Source organism: Prosopis cineraria, unplaced genomic scaffold (assembly GCF_029017545.1).
Source record: "Prosopis cineraria cultivar Desert tree isolate PC_DT_omini unplaced genomic scaffold, ASM2901754v1 PC43, whole genome shotgun sequence".
Taxonomy (NCBI): domain Eukaryota; kingdom Viridiplantae; phylum Streptophyta; class Magnoliopsida; order Fabales; family Fabaceae; genus Prosopis; species Prosopis cineraria.
The window spans coordinates 18514-38735 of NW_026555373.1; the positions used below are offsets into that span (position 1 = coordinate 18514).

At 30.7% G+C, this 20222-nt stretch overlaps 2 protein-coding genes across 2 annotated transcripts; one reads left to right on the forward strand and one right to left on the reverse strand.

The window, feature by feature from the left end:
* The first annotated feature begins 7654 nt into the window (after positions 1–7654).
* On the forward strand, positions 7655–8921 carry LOC129295064 (protein BPS1, chloroplastic-like). Its single transcript, XM_054933543.1, has one exon. It carries the CDS (start codon positions 7775–7777, stop codon positions 8720–8722), a length of 948 nt encoding a protein of 315 aa, XP_054789518.1. The 5' UTR covers positions 7655–7774; the 3' UTR covers positions 8723–8921.
* Positions 8922–13536: 4615 nt separating this feature from the next.
* On the reverse strand, positions 13537–15141 carry LOC129295065 (uncharacterized). The gene is made up of 3 exons (XM_054933544.1): positions 14859–15141; positions 14716–14768; positions 13537–13803 (listed from the first exon to the last, which is right to left on the reverse strand). Exons 1-3 carry the CDS (start codon positions 14947–14949, stop codon positions 13681–13683), a joined length of 267 nt encoding a protein of 88 aa, XP_054789519.1. The 5' UTR covers positions 14950–15141; the 3' UTR covers positions 13537–13680.
* Between the last annotated feature and the right edge of the window lie 5081 nt (positions 15142–20222).

The window sequence follows — 20222 nt, forward strand, 5'->3', positions numbered from 1 at the left end:
GAAATTGAGTTTTTTTTGACTAGATTTATGTTGAAACTACTAGCTATGCTGGCGGTATTTAGTTACTTTGGCATAATAATTTTGTTAATATTGATTATATTTATTCTAATGTTCAGTTGTTGCATTGTAGGGTTAATATCATAGCTAATAATTGTTCTTATTTGCTCTCATATATCTATGGTGATCCTAATCTTCTCCACCGTGACTTGCTTTGGGATTCTATCAATTCTCTTGCCTATAATATAACTAATCCTTAGCTCATTGTTGGTGACTTTAACTCATATCTTCCATGTGATGACAAGTGTGGTGGAGATAATTTCAATTAGAGATCTATGAAATAGTTTATATAATGCATACATTTTTCCAACCTTCTTGACCTCAACTTTTGTGGTGATAGATTTACCTAAGAAAAAGGTAATGTGAAAGAACGGATTGATTGGGCTTTTTGTAATACAAAATAGAGGCTCAAATTTCATAAAGCAATTTCCTTTCATCTTCTCAGATATAGTTCTAATCATTGACCTAGTAGAATTCAATTATTTAAAGAGTCTCAACTAAAGAATCAGACTAAACCCTTCCATTATAATGCCGCTTGGATGCTAGAGGAATCCTTCCATCTTATGGTCAAAGATTCGTGGATCAATAATAACTAGATAAAGGGAGCTATAAATTTTGCCAATTCAACTACTACTTGGAATAAGGAAAAAATTGGCAATATTTCATCCAAGAAAAAAGAATTTTAAGGAAATTGGAAGGAATTGACAAGAATAGAAGCTACAAAGATAATTACTTCCTTCAAAAATTGGAAAAATCCCTTTGGAAAGATTATAACAAAGTTATTTTGCAAGAAGAGATGATTTGGTTTCAAAAGTATAGATGTAAATCGCTTAAATTGGGAGATCAAAATACAAAATTTTTTCATACTACATCTATCATCAGAAAGAAAAGAAATCAGATCATTTCTCTTTAAAATAATGATGACAATTGGGTGGAAGACTAGAATATTCCAAAGAACTTGGTTGTTTCTTTTTCTGAAGACCTTTTTAAGGAAAATAATGATGACAGACCTAAACTCACTGCTACTGCTTTCTTTCCACCTCTTTCTTCTGACTAACTTTAATCCTTACATAGGGATATGATTGATGAAGAAATTAAAAATGCTACATTTGATACTGGGGCATTTGAAGCCCCTGGCCCTAATGGCATTAATGCAGGATTCATTCACTCTTATTGGAATGATCTTAAGGACAACATCTTTAATCTGGTCAAAAAGGCTTTCAGAGAACCAGATTCTATAAAGGAAATTAATGACACTCTTATTACCTTGATCTCTAAGATTGATCACCTAACTTGTATGAAAGACTTTTGACCTATCTGTCTCTACAATGTTAGCTATAAAATTATCACCAAAATTCTATCCACAAGATTACATGCTTGCATGAACCACTTAATTAGTGATTACCAAAGTAGCTTCATTCAGGGATGACAGAGTAGTGATAATATTATTATTGCTCAAGAAGTCATTCATTCTATGAGGAAAAAAATAGCAACAAAATGTTTTATGGCCCTTAAGGTAGATCTTGAAAAAGCTTTTAATAGACTATCATAGAATTTCATCAACAATACTCTTATCTCTATTGGGATAAACAATCACTTTAGAAAATTAATTCTTACTACTATCTCCACCACTCGAATGAAAGTTCTTTGAAATGGAAAACCAATAAAAGAATTCACTCCTTCTCGTGGCATTCGTCAGGGGGATCCTCTTTCTCTTTATCTTTTTGTCCTTTGTATTAAACGTTTGAGTCACTGCATTCTTAATAGTATTGATAAAAATGAATGAAACCTATTAGACTAACACCTAATAGGCTTCCTATCTCTCATTATTTTTGTTCATGATTTGTTGCTTTTTATAGAATTATCTCTCTCCAAATGCAAATCATTCTTCAATGTCTTTCTGATTTCTATAATACATCTGGTCAAAAAATCAACACTAGCAAATCTAAACTTTTTTGCTCTAGAAATGTTAACTTTAACGGAGCTTTACAAATTAGTAAAGATCTTGGAATTTCTCTTACTGGTAATCTTGAAAAATATCTTGGAATTTTTATCATTCACGAGAAGGTTATGAAGCTTACCTTTATGCCTTTAATTGAAAAGACTAACTCTCACTTGGAAAATTAGAGAAGTCAATATCTCAACATTGCATGAAAATATGTTCTCATAAAATTTGTTCTATCGGCTCTTCCTAACTACACCATGCAAAACTATGCTCTTACTTGATAACATGTTAGAAGAATTGGATAAAATCTTTAGAAATTTTCTTTAGGACTCTTCTAATGGGAGAAAAAAAACCCCACCTTCTCTCCTAGGATTGCATCACTTCTGATAAAAAGGTTGGCAGTCTTAGCATTAGAAATCTTAAAAGCCAGAATATTGCTTTTATCATGAAGTTATGTTAGGGCATTCTTACTAAAAAAATTGTCTTTGGGTGAGTGTCCTGCAAGATAAATACAATTGTAGCACATCGACTATCCCTATGGTTGCTAACAACCATAATTCCTGCTCCCATACTTGGAGTAGCATTTGCAAAATATGGGACACTTTCATGACTTTTATTGGTTAAAAAGTTGGAAAAGGAGACAAAATATCCTTTTGGTATGATAAATAGACCTCTCTCCCTAATCCTCTTGTTAAACATGCCTTTCATAATACTGATTCTATTCTTCATGCACGAGTATCAGATTTCTACAAGCCTAATGGAGGTTAGAATTTAGATCTTGTAAGAAGATACCTTCACCTGAATATTATTGATCATATTGCTCTTGTTTAACCTCCTAATACTTAGAGCGAAGAGGACATTCTTACCTGGAGACCATCTTCTGATAGTAACTTTTCTATTAAACCTGCCTATATAGCAATAGAAAATCGGAAGGCTCAGGAACACAATAATTTATGGTTTAAAATCTGAAAATGGCCTACTTATGAAAAGATTAACTACTTCCTTTGGAAAGAAGCTTGGGAACATCTTCAAATAAACACCATGCCCTCTAACAAAAATACTATACAGCATCGTACTTGTCAACTGAGTTGTAACTCTCCTAACTTTTCTATTCATATCTTAAGAGATTGCAAAGATGCTAAGGAGGTTTGGAAAAAGTTAGTTAACCCTTCCAAATATAATATCTTTTTCTCTCTTCCAATGCAGGACTGGCTAATTTGGAATGCTAATAATGAAGTAGGAAGCAGACATATTAGAGGATTGCCTTGGAAGAAACTATTTGCACAAGCTTGCTGGAATATCTAGAAAACAAGATGTAAGGAAGTTTACTCCAAAGATGATACTTTAGACAAAGACATTTATTTCTTAAGTGCTTAACAAATTATAAATGACCTGCGACTTCAATCCAAGCTTGACCGTCTAAGCAATTTCGATACCAAACATAAAGCAAATTAGAAGCCTCTGAATCCTGGTTAGGTGAGACTTAATGTTAATGGTTCAGTCAAATGTAATCGTGCTGCAGCTTGTGGAGGTCTTATCAAGGATGATAAGGGTAAATGGATCAAAGGATTCACTAAAAACCTTAGTTACCAACACATTACCACTGTTGAGCTTATAGGAATTCTAGATGGGCTAAATATTTGCTGGAATGTAAAGATTTCAAAAATTAATGTTTATACTGATTCTATGGAGGCCATATCCCTCATTAATGGTAGCTCAATCCAGAATCATCTACTCTCAGAAATCATTAAAAGCATTAAAAATCTCATCATGAGGAGCTGGGAGGTCACTCTAAAACACTCTACAAATAAGCAAACTGCTGCGTTGATCTTCTAGCTCATGAGGCCTTTAGTGAACATTTTGACACTACTCTGTTTGATTTCAAAAATCAATATTTATACTGATTCTATGGAGGCCATATCTCTCATTAATGGTAGCTTGATCCAAAATCATCCACTCTCAGAAATCATCAAAAGCATTAAAAATCTCATCATGAGGAGCTGGGAGGTCACTTTAGAACACATCTACAAATAAGCAAACTGCTGTATTGATCTTCTAGCTCATAAGGCCTCTAGTGAATATTTTGACACTACTCTGTTTGACAACACTCTAATAGATTGTAGAAGCATTTTGTCTTTTGATATAACCTAACCTTGGTCCTTTTGCACAGTATTTTTACCATGGCTTTGTATTAAAAAAAAGTCATCCCCAGATCAAAGGGGTAAAGACGTAAAGTAGACAGAGATATTATCAGTAGAGGCTAAATCTAATACAACCTCTTGAATAATGCTATGATATGCCCAACAACATCAACGTAATGGCGTTAGTGAGAACTTGGCAATTAGTTGATGCTATTTATAGTAGAGGGAAAGGAAAAAATAATAATAATTATATTTATAAGGAACTTATCAATTTTCAATATTCCTCTTTATACTTTTGTCTTTATTAAATACTATGAATAAAAATATTAATAATGAGATTTGAAAATATTTAATGAGGGTAAAATTAAAAACTTTTTAAATTTAAGACTAAGCTAATGAGATTTAAAGTTTTTCTTGATTCCGATGAAACATGTTAAAAATAACTTATAAATAGGATAAGAGAGAGTAATCCATTGGTCAATGAAGCAGCAAACAATCAACATGGCTTCTTACAAGCAATAAAATTTTAAGGTTAATGTGTAAAAATACATTTAAAAAAAATTCAACAACTTCTAATATTCTTAAGTCTTACCCATTAGATTTATAAAAAGGTGAACATTCTCCAATTCATTGAGTTCCATCATTAAAACTTACTCCCTTCATTCAAAAATATAAAGTATTTTTTAAGGAGTTGGATGTTCAAAATGTAAGGTATTTTTAGTTTTGCGAGATATAATCATTATTTTTTTTTAAATTGCCGTTATTGATAATAACTTTATAGTTATTATAAGGTGTTTAATAGAGGTAAATACAGAAAGATGGGGTTAGTTAAAAAGTAGATAATTACTTTATTGGGGATGAGATTTGGTTAAAAATACTTTATATTTTTAAACGGAGGGAGTAACAATTACTATCATGTTAATTTAACAAATAGAGAAGATTAACTTCTTTCATCAACATAGATACTTATGCTTTATTGTTAAGAAATCACTTTACAACTTGCAAGGTGATTTCGTGCTGATTAAACATCTCCCCAAACAGAAAACATGGACTAAGTCATGTTTTTTATATTTAGTCTATAAATACAATAAATCATAGATATAGATGAGCTATTATATTTCCATTTATTACTTAATTAAAGCAGTCTTCCCCTGCAATTTTCTATAAACAAGTCCTAGGATGAAGAACGAGTCTTGGAGAAGTATTATAATAATAATTAATAAGTGATTTGATTTGTGATACGTAGAAAAGATTTGTATTAACTATTACGTTAACATGTCGGTTCTTTTAATTTAAAATTAATTAATTAATTAGATAGTGTCAAAACTAAATGCTGCACTGACCTGAGCATCACCGATCTATATCTTTCAATTTTTCTACGCTTCTCTGCTTTTTCAAGGTTCTCTTAATATATTCGTTCAGCCATGTCCTATCACTTTCATCGTTATCATTTGTTATTATTATTTTGTTAAAAGATAACACAAAGCCTTAATGCAGACGTAAGAGGAGAAAAAAAAAATCAATCAAATCAAAACAGAGAAAAAACTACATATATTAAATTCCTTTTTGAATCAAATTGCTCAGCTTGCCTCTCAAGCTGCTAAAAGTAATATATTATATTTCTTAACACTTAATTCTATGGGAGTGTATTTGGGAAAGCTGGTTTCTTTTGAGGTGTACAGAATATTTTGGTTGGATATGTGCTGCCATAGAAAATAAATGAATTTAATGTGATAAAACCTTTAACACTGATGCGAACTTTAGTTGGAAATTACAATTATATATAATTAAAATATTTTCAAATAAGTCTTTTATTTAGATAATAAAAATTGGATTAATCATTGAAATGGTTGAGATAGGGGTTAAATGATCATTGGTTCAATTCTAAGTAAACCAAGGTTTATTCAATCATGATTAAAATAATATAACTTAATTAAAATATAAAAAATATTTAGACATCAATTTCGAAAGCGTAATATTTAAATAAAAAAAACACTATCCCACTAGTAAATTGAAGATTCCTATATAAACCACAATAAACCAACAAAAGAAAGCTACTAAAGCACAAATCTGGCATATTGCTATTTTTTTTTTCTTTTAAACTCAAAACAATGTCATTTCAGACTTATAAGAGAAAAAAATATAAAATATAAATTAATCTATTTATCCAAAACTCTTGACTAAACTAGTTAGAAGATTGGTTTATCAATTTATTAGTATGAGAAGGTTGGGCTCTAATAACATGTCCTTTTTTTTTTGTGAAGTAGAGGCCCAAAGAAAAACTACAGCTTCTGATTTTTTTTCATTTTTTATTTTTAAAAATTATTTTGTGAACCAATTTTACAAACTATTTTTCAAAACAAAATAAACTAAAAATCTATTTGATTATATTAATTTGAAAACAAGTTTAGAACTTAAAAAAGTGATTTACAATGGTAGTTACCAGTGGTCAACAACTTGTGATGGCCGATAGTTGTAGTTGCTAGTTATTTCTTCCAATGAATAATGATAATGATGATAATGGAAAATCACTCCCAAGTCTTATACAAGTAATTCAAATACAAAATGAAAAAAAAGTCAATTTGCTCTCTTGAAATTGTCAATTAATGTTTGATAGTTGTTAGTAGAATTGTTCAGTTGACAATTAAATAACAATAATTAAGAAACAAGTTTCAATACTCGTGATCATTATAATGAGGTTCAGACTATTTAAGTTTGATTATCTTTATTTTAAAATTTGTATCTATTAAAAATAACTTAACGAGAACGTGAAAATAAAATTATCCCATATATAGGCCATCGAGTATTAATTGGAATGGTTTATGTTGGTGTCCTATTTAGATTAAGAAAAAATATAGAAAAAAGAAAATTAAGAAAGAAAATAGAAAATAAAGCAATTTTTATCCTTATTTGAATGAATTGAGAAAAGTAGAAAAAAAAAAAACTGAAAAAGTAAGTTTTCTCCACATATTGAAAGATTTTGAGAGGAAAATTTCACATGTTACCTCAGACTTGGGGTGTCTCTTCACGAAGGTGGCGCCGTCACCCTCCTCTCCTCCCACTCCTCTAATACCCACATTTTAAGGCATTGTTTGATACGAAAGAATAAGAGGTGACAAAATAAATTTGGGTGAAAAAATAATTTATTACCTTGTTTCGTATAAAGTAGCAATACTTTATTTGAAGTAATCTATATTTCATCTGTAGATCATGAGAATGGAATCCATTTTATGGGAATGAATTTTTTAGACAAAAATATCTTAAATTATGAATTTTATAAACAAAAGTGTCTGTTCCTTTTTTTTTATTGTAATTATTTTTATAAAATGAAAATTATATCATCATTCATTTAATATACTTAAAGTGTTTTTAAATCTCATTCTCACTTTTGTTTTCACTCCCATTACCATTCCCTTAAAAATTATTTCACATAACAAACATGACCTAAATTAATAAATAAATAAATAAAGGAAGAAGATGGCTATTGAAATAAAGAAGTTGAGAAATGAGAAGCTGCAACCCAAACATTCAAAATTTCAAATCTTGACTAAGGAATTCAAGTTTTCAAACACCTCAATCCGAGGTTCCCAACTATTATTATTATAGCGTCTCATATTTTATCTGATCGTCGATGGTGCTCTTGGCAGCTCACAAATTTTCAAAGAAACTGGAGGATCACAACAGTCATACTCATCACGATGCTCACCATCATCATCAATCACACCACTTTTCATCTTCCCTTCAAGCTTTTCGATCCATAGCTTCCGATTCCATTTCCCAATTACCCCAATCTGAAATCCTCTCCCTCTCATGGATCCACAAGTTTCTGTGTCTCTTGCCCCCAATCAACGACGCCTTCGCGAAGCTTCTGGTGGACATCGATTATCCCATGAGCTCATGGGATCCCGAATCTGTCCAAGCGTTTCTCGGATACAGCATGAATTTGCTTGATCTTTTCAATTCGGTTTCTGCTTGTCTCTCTCATCTCGGTCAGGCTCGGATGTCTGTGTCTCATGGATTGAGTCTTTTGGAGAATTCGCCTTCGGCGACCCAGCATCTGAAATCGATCCCTCCTGGTAGTTTCAACCGTTGTTTCGGTGGGGATACAAACGTGGAGGATCGCGAGGCAAAAGATTTCTCAGGTAAGCAAATGGTTGTTCATGAAGCTGTGAATGAATTGATGAGGATTGGCTTCTGTGTTTGTGGGATTTTCTTGTCTGGTTTGTGCAGCGATTGGAAACCCTACTTGGAGACGAGAAAAATCGCTGGTGAATTTGATGGTTCTTCAGTTTTCCCGCTTGATTCCAGAATCAATGAGCTGATGTTGATTAGTAAAATACCAGTGTTGAAAGAGATTGAAGAGATAAACAATTATGTGGCTAAACTTATTGCTGCTTCAAATGCTGAGAAACTTGATTCAGCCATGGAATTGCAGAAAGAGCTTCATGTGTTGGAGAAGCTCGTGGACGATTTGAGCAAGGAAATGGATGATTTGTTTGGAAGCGTTATGACTCAGAGAAATGAGTTGATCGATTGCTTTAGGCTGATCACCACACAACCCCAAAAATCCGTTGCTTGATCTGTAGATATGTTCTTGGTTTCTTTGATTCTCATATGAGTTTGTTGTAAATTCTGAATATGATTGATTTCTTTGCACAACAATGTCCGCAAGTACATAGATGGAATAGTTTGAGATGATATTTGGAATGATAGATTCAAACATACTTTAAAAAACATTGTCACATTTCAGCCAATAATGGAAGTCCATTCCCTTGTTCTTGATCTTCTCTGGGACTTGTTTGTTTGGATGGAATGAAAAAGGAACATGTAATTCATGATTATTTTATTTCTACAGTATGCAATACAAGATGAATGATCCAACTTTTTGTGTGTGGAATACAAGATTATTCCAATTTAATTAGTAATTTTGAATTCGAGTTATAAGAATACAACAACTAACAACATTACAACTGGATGGTTAAGTCCTAAAAATTTAACAGCATGACAACTCAGTTGTAAAGCCTACTGCCCAAAAGAGTCTATCAATGCTTGATTCGAATTAGTATGGTTTTTAAGTCCTCTTAACTTGATGTAGTGTAAATTCAGATGTCAGCAATAAAAAAAGGGAGAATATTAATGAAAAATTATTGAAAAAATTTAAGATCTTAAAAGGATCCTAGATAAATTGGATGCTTATTAAAACAATAATTTTATTTATTAATTTACGAATGTTTATTTGTTAGAAATCTTTTTAAGAAATTAATTTTTTTCAGATTATTTAATTGATATTCTCCCTTAAAAAAGTCAATGCTGGAAGAATAGAATTACGCTACGTGTATCAAAAGTAAAATTTAACCCTATACCCAATGAAAGCAGTGTGCTAAAAGGTTAAAAAAAATCATAAAATTGTTGCCTACGTAATGGTTCTAAAGAGAGAGATCAAACTTTTATTATATGCAGGGGAAGGATATGGTGAATTCTAGTGTTTTGGATTTTCTTTTAGGCCTCCCATGTTTAATATTTTAAAACTTTTGTTCTTGATCTTACTTTTTTTATTCCCTTTAGTGCTTTATTATTTGATTTAGAGGGGCACAAGTCTTAGGTTGCCTTTATGTAAATTCAAAAATTCTTTAATAATGCAATTTGTTATAAATTTTATTTTATTCTTTTTTGGACATTGTAGTTTTATTAATGTATAATTTTTTATGTGTGTGTGTATATTTCTATTACATATAATTCTATTCTAGTCATTGTCAGTATATAAAAAATTTAGGGACAACATAATCATTAATCCTTATAGTTTTATTGAATTTTGTTATTCTTTTTAATACTTTTTTTCAGTATTTTAAGTCTTTATAGGTTTCTTATATAAAACATTAATCTCGATTTTTTTTAATATACTCAGAGAGATGATGAAGTAGTGCTAATGGCATTAAATTTGGACATTTAATGCATAAGGCAAATAGCTTAGCCCACAATGAATGGAAACCACTTGCAACTTGACAAGTGCTATTGCCAAAATAGTCATCATCAGAAAGCAATTGTCCCTTTTAATTTTTACCTTTTGTTGATTCAAATTGCCAACTCATTAACATTGTTAGCTGCGCATCAAATTATTTAACGCTATTATTAGTGACATATTATCATCCCTCTAAACATATTTAAAAGTAGAGTGACCTAAATTATTGAAAAGAAGCACATGAATCAATAACAAAAAAGATAAAACTATAGAGATCAAGTTTTTTCAACAATTTGAAGTATGGAAAATTTCATGCCGTTGACCTCTTCATGAATTTAGCATTCATTTCCTTCATTTCAGCCTAAAACTTGGATCTTTATTCCTTCCGTACATGGCTAATATGTGAATCTCAACTAACATCCTCATGATTTTCGCATACACGTCCTCAATTTCAGCATAATATATGGATCTGACTAAATGTACGTCTTGATATGTATAATAAACACAGTACAACTTTGAGCCTTATTTTACTTTTGATGAGTTTTTAAATTTACCCACCTAAATTTTATTTCACGAAAAAAGATTAGATTCAACAACCTCTAGAACTAGGAAAATAAAATATAATTGTTAGTTTTTATACTTTTAGCGTGTTTTAGTATTAGACCTTGCATTTCTTTTTGTTATTCCAAGCCTTAAATTTCACTAGTCTACAAAGTTAGTCCCTATTATCACCTGTTGAGTTAAATATATTGATGTATACATAATTCTATTAACAGAAAGACTTCTATATTTAATATATCTTTATCTAATCATATCACAGTTTTGAATGTGTTAATAATATTAATAATAAGAATTTATTATAAAATGAATAATTTAAAAATTATGCACATGTCTTATTTTAAATGGAAATAAATACCTTAAGTATATATAAGACTAAGTGTATAAACTTTCCCCTTGTACTAATTCTATTGCCAAGGTAATAAAATTATAATAAGTTGAATATTATATAAGCAAAATGACCACTAACCTTTATGTGTATCTTTCATGACTATCTTTTCTGAAGCTTCATCCTTTGTGCATTTAAGGATTTTGATTTAATGTCTTTTTTTTTTTCCTTTTGTGGCCTGCTACTCATTTTTCATATAAGTCAATATAATTTTAACAAGTTAATGTCATAAGTAATAGGGTTTATGTGCACATTAGTTATTGTTAAATCATTACAGTCATCTTTAAAAAAAATATAGGAATTAATATTACAATCAGATGAAACTCAAGAAACTTGAAATAATGAAAAAAAAATTTAAAAAAACTAATAATAAAATACCTTAAAAATTACATGACCCAATAGTTATACACTCCCAACTCAGAATTGATAAGACCACAAGGTGCAAGGGTGAGCTAATGGATACAAAGGATTCACAATGGAAGTTGGACATTGGGCCTTTTTTTTGGGCAAACATTTGGCCTATGTATGAAAGAATATTGATAGCCCAATAACTTGATCACCGGTGTATCACCAAAAAAAGACTTGATCACCCAAAAAAAAAATAAAGAAGGAAATTTAAAATGATGAAAATAAAATAGATGAACATATCAAAATAAATTCTAAGATTTGTAATAGGGTGTTATTATGCTTTAAGAGGCTAACAAGCTTGAAAAAAAAAAAAGAAAGAAACATTCAAGAACCTTGTATTTATTTCCCTTCAGTTTAACCTGATAATTCAATTTTAAAATTATGAAATTAATGGTTTATATTATTGTTTATTCAACTAGTTCGAGTCTTGCGCAGTGCACGCATTTTAGAAAATGAGTCATACTTTTTATAGCTTATTAAGAATGCAATTTGTTAGAGCTTTTATGTTATGTATAAATATAAATTAATGGAACAGTTGCTTTTCATAAAATATTTAAAAAATTTTATTAAATTGTATTCAAAGCACTCATTTGGTATGAGTAGAGAATCCCATCCTTCAAGGAAATAGTTATATGCTTGATTCTCAACTCTTATATAGAAAGCAAATAAATACTTAGATAAACTGGGTACATCACGTCATTTGTAGTTTGTTCAATTAAAATACTCTAAATAGTCTAAATAAAATCTTGTGTGACATTTTTTTAATTAATTTTATTTTTATAACAAAATACACATTTAATTTTTTACCTTTTAACTCTCCATTATCATTAATGCCAAAATTAGTTTATATTGAATATCATATAAATGTCATGTTTTATTGAACAGATCTATCTAAGTATTTCTCATAGGAAATATGCTAATAGATATTGAAATATATATTATATATATATATATAAAATGGGTTGTGGTATACTATTGGATATTGACAAATTTAAAGAAAAAGGAAAAGAAAAGACGAAGTGGAAAAAAAAAATCATTACAATAATAAAAAAGGTAAAAATGTTGAAAGCAGCAAGTTAACTATATAAATATCGCTTTTTTTCCTTTTAACTTATCAATAATCAGTCATTAATCATTATTATATAATATACAAACAAGGTTACCGTTTGAGATTTTTAAAAATGCAGGCATAAAAAATGAAAGAAAAATAATTTTCTTTTTATATAACTATCTAACTAAATTAGATTCGAGCATTATTGAAAGACATTTTCTTAAGCTACCTCAATGAATTATAGTTTCAAGTTGTTTTAGACTGAAACTCCTTCAAGTTTTTAAATCACTCTCCAAGAAGTTCAAGAGATTTCAGCTTTGTAAACTGCAAGGGAGAAATCATCCCAGACCTTGATGTTTTGTAGCTTTTGTTGGGCCTAAGCCTCTTTGCTTCACCCAAAACGGAAACATGGCTCCAAAAAGAACTTTCTACTATTGTTTTTTTGGGTTACTTCTTGTTAAATGTTAAACGGCTTACCAAAACATTGTATTAAAAAAATGTGCCCCAAAAATGTATCAAACTGGCAAAACTACATGCAAGTGTTTTCTTTGGTAACACAATTGCTTAATTGGTTAAAACACAATACTCCTAATTACAAGTCACCCATGCTCTGGAGTATTTTTCTAGATTTACCCCTAATTAAATGGCTTACCTTCTATACTAAGTTGCTTCAATTTTTCATTCAACAATTTATTGAAGAACATTAAAAAAGAGATATTTAATGATAAAAAATTTGCTTATACCTTGGATAGAATGCGAGAAAGTATTTATTTATACTAACACTTAACAATATAAAGTTTATTTGGAGGGATTATAATAGAAGTCACTGGACAAAACTATCAAACTTGTGTGACCCCAGAGTACTAACATGTAAATGAAAAAAGGAAAAAGAAAAGACAGCTGCTAATGCAAATCTCAAATCGAACTCCTTTTACCTAATTTTTAGCTCATAAAGGGGTCAACAAAAGCTTGCCACAAATGTAGAACACATCAAATGATTTGAAAGAACACCAAGAAAGAAGCAAAGTATAGGGAAAAACTAAATTCTATATATACTCTCAAGAAAGGGAAAACCCACAGAATCAAAATTGATTTCCCATTTCACATCAGAGGATCTCATAATAAGCATCATCACAAGATAAATAATATTCTGTTAACCCAACTATCCTATGTCTATTTCTTTGCTCCAGCTGTAGGCTCTGCTGGAGGTTTAATAATACTTAGTTGACCACCATCCTTCTGAGCAACCGTGGCAGCCTTAGTCTCATTGCAGTGGTTGATGAACTTGCTTACCTCCTGGTTAATCCAAATATGAAAGGAAGAAATCAGTAATTTGAATTATTACATTACATTGTGAATACATCGGTAGATAAATAGATATGAAGCTCTCAACTAGCTCCTAGGAGTCATCTGATAAGAAACAGTAGTACTAGTATAGGAACAGAAAGAGTCATTAATGTCCTTCCATTTTTGTAAATAAAGAAGACAAAATGACAGCCAGGTCCCAAAGTTCAGTTTAATAACAGTTAGGTCCTAAAACGTTTTAATGATCATGAGTTGCAAATACCAATTCGGATAACTACCAAGTATGATATTTTCAATTGCAAATCACTTGAAGTGACCCATGAGACTTAAATACCTAATTTACAATTAAAATATTTACAACCGATAATTTGTAACTCATTTTTCTCTAAAAATTTCTGGAGACTTCAACTATTATTGAATTATTTTTTGGGGTCTAATAGTTATTCCCTCAATAGAGAAGCAGCACAACCTAGGGTATGGTCAAATTTTCCAGACAAAAAATATTGTCAATCGAGGTAGTTTATGATAATTTATTGTTGCCCCTCATTGAACTAGCCCCAGGCAAGCTTTCACTAAACACAAGACTCAATAATACCAATCATAATGGAGCAAGTCTTTCTTGGAGAAGGGAAAAACAAAACTTTGTCCTATGAAGTAGTCAAAATTCGTTGCTTAAACCTGAAGAGAATGCCTCAGAAATCGCCAAAGAAAATTCTAGTAATAATGGAATCGTATCCTGTCTAACACGAATTCAACACACAACATGATAATTCAAATCTAGATATTCCAGTATCGCAATGTGAATTTGAAACTTACTGCCTCTAATTCGAATCCCAAACACTCCAAAGAGAATAAATAAAGCAAGTAGCAACGAGAAAAATTATTTAAAAAAGATAAACTCACCCGATCAGTATCCATCTCCCTCGTGACCTTGGATGGCTTCACAAATCTCTTCCCTGCGAAAACAGTAACAAATTACACTAACTAGAGCTCTTTCAAATAACACCGAGAGGCAGAAAATTAGTGTAAGAACTAAGAAGAAGTACCTTTGCGAGTATGAGCAACTTTTCCATGACGATTGGGTGGGATTGATTTCTTCTTCTTTTGGCCTTTAAAAAGCGCAGCCTTCTGCGTCATTCTCTAATGCTTCAGCTGGCTTCTGCTTGCTGCACTTAGGGTTTTGGCTTAGCGATTTCTATGAGAAATTTGCCCTAAATTGGCCTAATTGCTTTGAAGTTTGCTGAATTAGAGCAATTTCAGGCACAGATAAGGGAGAGAGAGAGAGACAGAGAGAGCGCAGACAAGAGGGAGAAAGGAAACCAGCAAATTAGCGGCTGAGGGATGTTAATATATATGTGAACTTGTTGGGTATTGTTAGGGTTTATATTTTTTATTTTATTTTAGTTTTTACTATTTTTATTAATTCCATAGAATTTCTTTTTAAATTTATTCTATTTTACAAATGATATCATGGATGCTTTGATTTAAAATTTTTTAATACATTTAAAATGTTAAATTATTTTTTAAATTAACGTATTATCTATATGTAATTCATCGTCTAAATCTATATATTTAGAATATATATATATATACAAATACTCCTTTCGTTTAAAAATATAAAATATTTTTTAAGAAGTTAGGTGTTAAAAAGTGTAAGACATTTTTAATCTTTTGAAGTATAATTATTACCTTTTTTTTTAAAGTGTCCTTATTAATAATGACTTTATATTTATTATAAGGTATTTAATAGAGGTGAATATAAAAAGATAAAGTTAGTTGAAAGTAAGTAACTACTTAAAAGGTGAGATTTGATTAGAAATATCTTATATTTTTTAACGGAATAAGTATATATAAAGAGGGCTTGGATTGCAAACGAAAGTCAGGTTTGATTATTGATTTTAAATTAGTTTAAACTAATCATAACTAATTATTGTAGAACCTAATTGTGCTTTGAATTATAAAATCTATTTATATGTGCTAATATATCTTTTTAATGATAAAAGCTAACCATTTTTTCATATTTATAATCTAGTTCTATATATCTACAATTATATATATATATATATATATATAAAGAGGGGTTGGATTGCAAACGGAAGTCAGGTTTGATAATTGATTTTAAATTAGTTTGAACTAATCATAATTGATTATTGTAGAACCTAAATGTGCTTTGAATTATAAAATCTATTTATTTGTGCTAATATATCTTTTTAAATGATAAAAGCTAACCATTTTTTCATATTGGTTATAATGTGGATATCCTTTTATTTTTATGTTCCATGTAATATTAATTTAATAAATTGCATAATTTTATATACGTCTCATAAAACTAGATTTAATAAATTATACTCCCTTCTTTTAAATTATAAGACATTTTTAGATAAAATCTCACATACTAATAAATATCATTGAATATCCTTAACAACCTTATCTTTTCAAAAAAAAATATAATTTTTTAAAAATACTCATTATTTAATATATCGAAAAGAGAATAGATGAAAATTAATTATAGAGAGAGAAAGGATAATATTGAAATTAGTACATTTAATGAAACTTTAATCTACTTAAATTATCTTATATTTTAGGACGAAAAACTTTTTAAAAAATACCCTATAATTTGGGATAGAGGGAGTATGAAGTTTGATTTGTTGAGTTCGATGATGAACCTTATAGATTATTAGTAGTTAGTAATTTACACTGACTAAGTACCTGCCAATTGTGATAGATATCAAAAACTAGTTGGAAAGTGAATTTATCTCTCACAGACGAGATCGAATATTACACATGTAGTAAGTGCTGTGAGTCAGTTTAGAGTCAGTTTATGCATACCCCAAGTGAAGATCACATGGATTCAATCTTTCATATCTAGAGATATGCAAAAGGATCCCCAGGTAGCGGACTATTATTCAAGAAACATGAAGGATTTGATGTTGAGGGATATACCATCTCAGACTGGCCCAATGAAATAGATGTAGAAGGGTATACAGACTCAAATTGGGTTGGTGATCAAACCACCAGGAGATCTATATCTGGGTACTTCACATTTGTGTGTGGTAATCTAGTAACATGGCGAAGCAAGAAGTAAAAAGTAGTTGCACGACCAAGTGCAGAAGCAAAATATAAGGGCATGGCTAACAGGGTGTGCGAACTTCTATGGATTAAAGGCATTCTAGATGACTTGGGGATCAAATATACCAAACCATGCAACTCCACTGTGACAGCAAGTCTGCAATTAAAATTGCCTATAATCCAATGCAACATGATCGTACCAAACACATGGAAGTCGACTGACATTTTATTTGAGAAAGCTTGATCGAAACATAATTACATTTCCTTTTGTGCAGTCTCAGTATCAACTAGCAAATGTTCTCACAAAGGCTGTATCGACTGAAGCATTCAAGAATGCTCTTGGCAAGTTGGGCATGATAGATATCCACGCACTAACTTGAGGGGGAGTATTGAAGAGGTCCAAGTAGTTTAGATATTCTTGTTGTGTATATATTAAAAGATATATTTAGATATAGTCAATACACTATCTAGTAGAATATGGCAGATAGCATAGTTACATGATTTACGTGATTTACTTGTACAGTTGCTGTGATATAACTTTACGAGGTATTATTGAATAATCAATGAATCCTATACCCATAATTTCTGGCAACATGCTTTATGGGCTTGAAGTAGTCTGCTAGTAGGATGATACATACCATTGAAAGACATTTTTCTATGCATGGGGTCTGGTCAGAACATTCTTGTGTGGAAGGACCACTGGACTTCTGGCATGATTGATTTCAAAGCTTCAAAGAGAGAAGATGTTGTTGTTGATAAATCTCATAAAGTTGCTGACTTAATCTGTAATGGCTCTTGGGATATTTCTGCTGCATCTCATACCATGACCCTTAAAACCTTACCCTGTATATATCATATGCAGATCCCACGGCATATCACCTCTGACAAAGCTGTTTGGAGTGGGGCAAAAAATGGAGTTTACATATCCAAGATGGGCTACAGGTTGCATTATGCGAGATCACATCCTGTTAATGTTCTTACTGCTTGCTTGTCGGATTCCTTATCTCAATCCATTTGGAAACATCTATGGGGTCTAAAAACTTATCCTATTGATCCATTGAACATTACTTCATTTGAGAATTTGTGCTCTTTCTACATTTCAAATCATAGGCCTTTAGATGCTTATGATAAGTCCTATGTAGCTTGCCTTTGTTAGAACATTTGAAAAACTAGGTCTACAAAGGTTTTCTCATGTGTTAAACTTAACCCACTCTGGGTTATAACAGATACTTTTGCTGCAGAATTTTGGAATCTTCATTATAATTCAAAGGACAATTCGAGTACTATTGCTGGTCCTATTAAATGGACACAGCCAGCCAAGGCAAACTTAAGTTTAATTGTGACGGTGCTTTCTCAGCTGCTTCAAGGAAAGCTTCAATTGGTGTGCTATGCCGTGATCATCAAGGAAATTTCATTAAAGGTTGGTGGGAGGTTGTCAATGCTACTTCCAGTTTTTATGGCTGAATTTCTAGCTCTTCAGAAAGCTATTTCTATTGCTGCTGATGGCAATTTTACTGATGTTGTTTTTGAAAAGCTTTATTATGTGGTATCATCTCTTCATGTCTTGCATTGTCACTGGTCTTTCAACAGCCCACTTGAAGATCTTTTTCCCACTATTCATTCTCACTCCTCCTTTTCTTTCTTGTTTATCAAAAGGGAAGGAAACTCTGTTGTTGATTAGCTAGCGGCCTCATCTCTAAAGGGTATGGAACCTTCTGGGTGGGTCTTTCGGCCTTCACTCCCTCTGACGTCCATTCTAGAGCATGATTTCAATGGTGCTGATTGTGTGATTTCTCAAGATAGAGAAGGCATTGTCTAATCTTTTTATTTTTGTTGTTTCTTTTTATGTCTCTATTGTGTTGGCTTATGGCTTGGTATTTTGTTGCTTTGTACTGTGTTGACTCTTATTATTTCGGAATGAATTTCCTTTCTCTAGTCAAAAAACATCTGTTCGATTTTTAAAGTATTCACCAAGTCAATCACCTTGAATCAAAGGTGAGTTATTCTTTACTATTCTTGTCCAGTAGATGTGAATTTTTTTTCTTGTTACATTTTTTTGCCAAGTGCGGTCACATGTCACAGGTATAATAGTTAAATTTGCAAAAATGCTTAAAAAAAATTTTAAACCATTTTTATAATAAAATATATTTTTATTTTCTTTATTAAAATTTTAAAAATTAAAAAATAAGTGAAATTAAGTTACTTTTTTGCAATTTAAAACATACATATTCAAATTTTAAAAATTATTTTATTTGTAAAATAGTAAGTTATTTTTCAATTAATTTCTCTTCAAAAAATAATAAAATATCAACAAATAAAATAAAATATATTTTTATTTTCTTTAATAAACAATTAACTAAAGTAATTATTTTATAAAATAATTGTTGTAGGGTGCATGAAATCTTTTACACTCACAATTGATTCTCGAATTTTTTATTATTGGATTCTTTTATTCTTTTTCCACGTGGGAATAACAAAGTCTTGGAATTTAGGCTGGTTTTCTGTCTTCAATGCCCATTCTTCCGAATTTTATTCTCTCACCACCGTGGAGGTTAGGAGAATATCAACAAGAGCAGGTGGTCATGTCTTGAATGGATCTTACTGTAGATTTTTTTTTTTTCTAAATATTTTTGGTGAACTTTCTTATTTCAAATTTGAGAGTGAATATGGCAGCACATTTGTGGATTATTCAAGGATTACAGTATCGCGGTTCTCGAGGCAGAGAGTTCTTCTCACTGTCTCCATTTGTTCCTGCTAGTGACGCCTATTTTGTTTTCGTCCTCTAGTGGCCTTTGAGTTATGCTTGTTATTCTTAACTTTCGATCTGTGTCTGATATTCTTAATTTTGAGCTACACTAAATTTATTACTCACCTTGTAAATTATGTATCCATATCTATTCTTCATGATCTACGAGCCATACTGGATTAATGATTTACCCACATAAATTATGTGCTCTGACAAATATATCATGCTATGTGAATTCCTTTAAAGAAACTTGTTTTTTAAAAAATATTTTTTGTCCCTAAATTTCTATTTTTAAAAAGAAATTCTTATTATGAATTGTTAAACAAGTTGTTATTTTTGGCTTTTGAGGTGTGCCTCATATACTTAGGTAATGTTTAAGAGTTTTTTGTAAGATGGAATGGAATGAGATGGCTAAAAGTCTTATACCATTATTTAAAAAAAATTAAAAAAAGATGAAATGATTTGGGGTGGTCTTTCAAGCCATCCTTTATCGTCCTGAATTTATTTTTCTTGACCTCCCAAAAAAGAAATATATGATAAAATAAAAATTTTACAAAATTATTCTTGTCTTTCTAACTCCCTCTTGCTCTTTCAC

Excerpts from the sequence above, each read along its gene's own strand:
- LOC129295064 (XM_054933543.1), top strand. The coding sequence starts at position 7,775 with ATGGTGCTCTTGGCAGCTCACAAATTTTCAAAGAAACTGGAGGATCAC.
- LOC129295065 (XM_054933544.1), bottom strand. The coding sequence starts at position 14,949 with ATGACGCAGAAGGCTGCGCTTTTTAAAGGCCAAAAGAAGAAGAAATCA. Across the intron at positions 14,769-14,858 it reads AGTTGCTCATACTCGCAAAG|GGAAGAGATTTGTGAAGCCA; the intron begins GTACTTCTTCTT and ends CTGTTTTCGCAG. Across the intron at positions 13,804-14,715 it reads GGGAGATGGATACTGATCGG|GAGGTAAGCAAGTTCATCAA; the intron begins GTGAGTTTATCT and ends TGGATTAACCAG.